Source organism: Sinocyclocheilus grahami, unplaced genomic scaffold (genome assembly GCF_001515645.1).
Source record: "Sinocyclocheilus grahami isolate Dianchi unplaced genomic scaffold, SAMN03320097.WGS_v1.1 scaffold160.1, whole genome shotgun sequence".
Classification (NCBI taxonomy): domain Eukaryota; kingdom Metazoa; phylum Chordata; class Actinopteri; order Cypriniformes; family Cyprinidae; genus Sinocyclocheilus; species Sinocyclocheilus grahami.
In genome coordinates this window covers 1,349,368-1,355,727 of record NW_015505339.1, presented here as the reverse complement: position 1 = coordinate 1,355,727, position 6,360 = coordinate 1,349,368, and the positions used below count along the sequence as shown (strand labels likewise).

The window sequence follows — 6,360 nt, the reverse complement described above, 5'->3', positions numbered from 1 at the left end:
GTTTCAGCAAGCACGGAACAGGCCCAAGGACACACAAGGAAAAACTCTGCCAACTCCACAATCTATTGTGGTGGTATACAGCCACTTAAAACAGCTGCTGGAGGACAGCAGAGTGGTTCTAGGACAGACTCACCTGGTTCTGGTCCCGATAAACACCACTACTGTCTCCTCGTGGTGAGTCTTCTTTTATGCAATACTTTTATACAATCCCAGTAGTATATCAAGATTGTACTTATAAAACCTTCCTGTACATGCTTCTTTTAAAAATTATGCTACAGTAAGTAAAGACAATGGGCTTTAATCCACTAAAATTGCTAACTTAAGATGAAGAATGTTTCTCTTGCAGGCTACTAAGAAGACGGAAACGTGTAGACAGAGACATGCTGCTGCAGGGTACTGCACTGCCCAAACAATTATATTTGGCAAAGGAGTCACTTCCTGAAGTGCGCGCACTTCCAGCTATTCCTGCACAGCATAGGCATGAGGCCATGGTATTTCAGGAGCCAGCAAATCAGGAGGGAGAGGCCTTCATTCGTAAGCGTATCTCCAACAGGTGCCCACTGCCGACCCCTCCTCCTGGATCTTACTCGGCATTTCCCATATACCCACCAGCACCACACTTTGCATTTCCCCTGGGTCCTACCCACCCTTTCCCAGCTACCCACCAGGTCTACCACTGCCTCAGTCTACCCAGTTCCACCCCAATTCCAGTCCCCTCCCCAGTTCCAGCCCCCTCCCCAATTCCAGCCGCCTGATAACCTGCCACCACAAACTTGTCCTTCTACTCAGCCCAGGCAGCGCACATGGAGAAGGCAGAAAGCTGCCCAAGACGATGAGGAGCGAGTGGCTAGATGTGAACCACCACGGAAACGACTGGCAAAGGATATATATCACTATATCTGCAAGCAGTGTGGGCTGGCAAAAAATAAGACAACTGGCCACACTCAGCTGAAGGGCCGGTGGTATTGTCCAGCCTCAGGCCTCTCTGTTGCACAGTGGAGGGAGAATGTACAGCAAGGTATTTTGATTTTTTTTTCATTGGTGTATATAGTAATGTATATAGTTGCATATAGTTCAGTTTTTAATTGTGTTTGCTGTGTGTTGTGCTGTGAACATTTTGTTTTTAGTTGCTGTTTCCAGTGCTTAATTTGCAGTGTTTGTAAAAAAGAAAGACACAACTCTTGTGGTGTAATAGTAACACATCCATCCTTTGGGTGGAAGGTTCCAGATGCAAGTCCTGGCAAGAGTGTGTGGTGTGTTTTTATTATTATTAGCTTTTATTAGAAATTGTATAGTCAAAAATCAATCAAACCCTTTAATTAAATCCTTTGTAAGTGTTCATGAAGTATGGATGGATATTAATTTATTTTTTCTTTCCTTCCGTCCTTTCCCCTTCTCTTTTCCATTCTTTCCAGCGATCAGACAGCCAAACTATTCCTAACCATTTGTTACAATTCCTAACTCAGGTCCTAACAATTCTAACAGTCAATGGTCTAAAGGCGGGTGTACACGGTGCGATTCTGAAGGTCGGAACGTCGTGAGCTCTGGCACATGTCACGATTGAGTTTATCTGAAAATCGTACGGAGGCAGTCACACACGGCACGAATTTACTACGATTTTACAAACTCTGGCGTAAGCATTACGTTTCGCGCCATTCATAAAAATATGGATTCTGAGAACAAAATAGTTTTCTTTGTGGCAGGCGGCTTGTGACGTCCAAAAAAAAACGAAGACAAAGGACATGGCAAAGAGAATGGCTGAAAAGCAGAGAAAAGCATGGACTTTCTGTTCTTCATAAAGAACTCGAGGGACTAGGCCATTTCTGAATTTCTGCTCGTTTTGCTGGAAATACAACAGGCATATTCATTTACAAAGCGAACGGCAAATTTGGCACATTCGAAATAACAAATAAAAAATAGAACTGTATAATTAAACTAAAATTATTATAGACTATATGGTTTTTGTCATCTTCTGATTGGTCAACTTCAGATGGATTGCCAAATCGCCTCGTTCAACCGTACATATGCCACAAATTTAAACCGACAGCATCCAATTTTTTTTGACATGTTTGAAAATTATCGGGAGGACGGGAGGTGCTCGTAACGTCTCAGATCGGCCATAATTCTTCTCACACGGTACAAGCCACGACCATGCGTGTATCTGCGAATTTTTCCCGAGAGAAAAAAATCGCCTGCGAGCTGGTATGACAGCAAAAATTGCACCGTGTACGCCTGCCTTAAGCCTCATTTGTAAATTGAAGTTTCAGAACAACATTAATGGAAGTGAAGCGTCAACAGAAATTTTTCATTTTGAAATTCACATGACTTGCATCTGATCCCTAAAATAATCACATAGTACGATCTCAGTTAAAAACTTGGTATTTTAATTGTCTTAGGTACAGATACTCACCACAGACAAAAACTAAATACAATTAAAGGGTTAGTTCAACCAAAAATGAAAATGAGGCTGCGTTTTACTCTCCCCCGAGGGATCCTAGGTGTATATGACTTTCTTGTTTCAGACGAATCCAGTCGGAGTTATATTAAAAATTGTCTTTGATCTTTCAAGCTGTTTAATGCCAGTCAGCGGGTGTTGCATGCAGCAGTCCAAAAGAAGTTAAATAAAAAGCGCCCATCCATAAAAAATTGTCTCACACGGCTCCAGGGGGTGAACAAAAGCCTTCTGTAGCGAATCGATGTGTTTTTTAAAAGAAAAATATCCATATTCAAAATGTAATAATCACTTGAATCTAGCTTGCGCTCACTGTTGTACATGGAAGCAGTTCCGGGGGAATGACGTAGGAGGTCGGCTTTGTGCATTCGCCGCTCAGAAGTGATGCACGCGGAAATGCAGCGGAGAGATCAAAACAAAACAACGGTCAAGAATTAGAAGTACAAAACGAGGATTTGTAAAGAAGAATGTCAGAGGATTTCGATATAAGCCAAGAGGAGACTGGTTTTGCTTTGCTAAAGTAAGGAAACTTTGCTTCCTTTGATCCTGTAAACAAACGTTGGATTGTTGCATGCGCAACGCTGACCTAATACGTCCCGTAACTGCCCCGTAATGCTCCCGGAACTGCTTCTGTGTACAACTGTTGATGCAAGCTACATTAAAGTGATTTTTACATTTTGAATATGGATATTTTTCTTACAAAAGTGCATCGATTCGCTACAGAAGGCCTTTGTTCACCCCCCGGAGCAGTGCGAGACACTTTTTTTTATGGATGGGCGATTTTTATTTAACTTCTTTTGAACTGAAGCAATGCAACACCTGCTGAGTGCAATGATATAGCTTGAAAGATCAAAGACAATTTTTAATATAACTCCGACTGGATTCGTCTGAAAGAAGAAAGTCATATACACCTAGGATGCCTCGGGGGTGACTAAAACGCAACCTAATTTTCATTTTTGGGTGAACTAACCCTTTAAGCGCTCTATGGAATGTATTCATATTCTGCCACCATGGTTTAAATAGCATTTAACTCAACTATTTTAAAACAAGTATCAATATTCCAAAAACACCACTCTCCCTTTCAAAAGGTTTCAACCCACCTGTTTTTAGGTGATTTTATGAGTAATGTAAATGTTTAAAGTCCACATTCATGATAGTTGATGCCTGAGAATCAGCACACAGACACGCTTTGGTTATAAACACCAATGCAACAACTGCTCAAGTGTCTCAGGACTCTTGATGGTAAAAAACATTAAAAGATTTTTCCACTATGTAAACCATAATAACCTTGATGTAAAGGCTCAATATATAAATACAAAAATGCAAAACTGACAAATATGGTGTGTACAGGTAAGGCATAGTTGCAAGTGCATGTTGGCAGATCCTTAATGGAAAAAAAATGACGCGTTTGACATCTAATTACGACAGATTAACAAACAAGACAAGTACAGTTCTACATAAATTCAAGTTACAGAATGCTGAATATAAAAGGTCTACTGATTACTCTTCCGTTGTCAGGCAGGATTGGCTTTAGTAAATTAGCAGTCTGCACAAATCAAATGTATGTGAACTGTAAAAAGTTGTGCAGTATGTGTGCAGTAAGAACAAACAGGTCGCACAGGTATAAATGAACAATAACTGCATAACCATCATATTATTTGCGACACGTGCTGATTTATATGACGTCCGAAAGTGACTATATGTGGCTTGTATAACATCAGAGATGAACATGAATTTCTAGATTCTTCAATTCAAGTTAAGATGAACATCAAAAACAATAATTATCAAATCATTTTCTGCCTCTTCTTGAGGTCATACAATTATGTTTCTATTTGTATACAAGGATGCCATGACAGTAAATGTAAACATTCTGTCTGCAACATGGAAAAAAGAATCATTTATAAAGACAGCTGTAGTGACAACATCTACTAATACGTGCTCCAAAATGCATTTAAAAAGCTAAATGAAAGAGATAGTGACACTGAGCACTATAATCTAGTTAGCACAGTCTCTCCTGCAGGCCAGGTCCAATGACATAATGCCATGTGCACAGTTCATACTGGCCAGGTCAAGGTCAAGCTTTATTTTCAAGTTCTGGCTGGACGAGCATCAATGGTACTGGTTGTAGCCAGGATTCATAGCAGTTCAGCTCAACTGCTCCAGGTAGGCAGAGAGCAGAGGCTGCGGAGGGAGGAACTCTTCCTGTTTGTTGACCACCTCAGTCTGTCGAGCACCATTACAGTCAGAGCCTGCAGAAAACCACACACTTAGGCTTACACAAAACTTTTTATTACATGTGTTTTTCTACCATTGTAGAAATCAGTGTTGTTTTTGTATTGTTGGGATACTATTATAGTTTTTATATTTTGTGTTGTGTTTTTGTCATTTTTTACATAGTTTTTATTATTTTCTTATTATTTCAGTTTTAGTTATTTTAGTACAACGGCGTTTTAGTGCCACATTAAAAAAAATTCGAAATATATAAGATTACGAGATTAAAGTCGTAATATTTCGAGAATAAAGAAAGTCGAAATATTTTGAGAATAAAGTCGAAATATTACGAGAATAAAGTCGAAATGTTTCGAGAATAAAGTCGAAATGTTTCGAGAATAAAGTCGAAATATTACGAGAATAAAGTCGAAATGTTTTGAGAATAAAGTAAATGTTTCGACAATTTAAATCGTAGAAATGAAAGTTGTAATATTTTGAGAGTATAGCCTTTAATGCGCATGCAAATGGCCCAGATTGAGAACACCGGGAGAAGCTGCCAGGCTACCGGAATTGATTTGAATATTGTTGTGTCCGAGCGGCTGCATCATCTTACTGGGATGAGGAAGAGTAAATTTTAAGGACTCGCGAAAACAGCTTAATATCAAGAATATGATATTTATTAACAGACTGAACAGGAACAACTTTTTATCTTAACAGCTCACACACCCAATCGACATTAACCCTTTTTTAATACACTACTAATATATGTGGGATTATTAGCTGAAATCATACCATGTGTCATACTCGCGGGGACAGTATGCTTGGAAATAATATTTCATGTCTTCCATTGCATTTGTTATTTGTAGTGCGCCAGCCATCCAATAGCAATAAGCTTTGAGCTTTTGGTAGGCCTACTTTTAATATAAGTCTCAGCTTTCAAAATCAGTTTTATAGCAAAACACAAATTATGTGTCTTACAATAATGTGTTTTCAAGCTCCTTAACGATCAGATCGCTGTATTTATGTGAACCAAATTCATTAACTTATACTGTTTTCTTTGTGAAAATTCCACCACCTACTCTGCAAAATCGTCTGTGGCGTCCAAACGTTTATTACTCACATGTAGCCTATTTCATTAATAGAACGTTCTAAAAGTTGAAGTGGGCTCCAACTCGTTAACGTAAGCTGTATTGTTTTCTATTCTGAGGTAGCCTGTCGGTTATAACATGTAAGTGACTATTCACAAGCTGTTTTATTCATGGTATAATACAGTAAATGATTGGACATAATATTTAATGTCTTCCATTCATTATTTGTACGCCAGCCACCCAGTATTCGCAATAATTTTGTGCTTTGTTGCTTTTAATATAACACAGCTCAGCTTTCCAATTCTGTCAGTTTTATCACAAAATACAAATTATAAATGTGTTTTTCCATCTTTATTTCAAGTTTATAGCAAGATATAAAAGTAAAGGAACATCAGAAGGCATGAAAAAACAGTATAGCTTAATTTATAATGAAAATAACGTCTCATTATTGTAATCGGAAAGACTCACATGCCGCTTAAACATTTCGACTTTATTCTCATAATATTTCGACTTTATTCTCTAAACATTTCGACTTTATTCTCGTAATATTTCGACTTTATTCTCTAAACATTTCGACTTTATTCTCGAAACATTTCGACTTTATTCTCG

General features: G+C 38.5%; 1 protein-coding gene across 1 annotated transcript in view; it reads right to left on the bottom strand.

The window, feature by feature from the left end:
• Positions 1-4,140: 4,140 nt before the first annotated feature.
• Positions 4,141-6,360, bottom strand: part of LOC107592851 (R3H domain-containing protein 4-like) — an 11,417-nt gene continuing 9,197 nt past the window's right edge. The window contains exon 8 of the mRNA XM_016282419.1: positions 4,141-4,701. Coding sequence (XP_016137905.1) covers positions 4,598-4,701 — 104 coding nt within the window. The 3' untranslated portion in view covers positions 4,141-4,597. The remainder of the gene's footprint in view (positions 4,702-6,360) is intronic.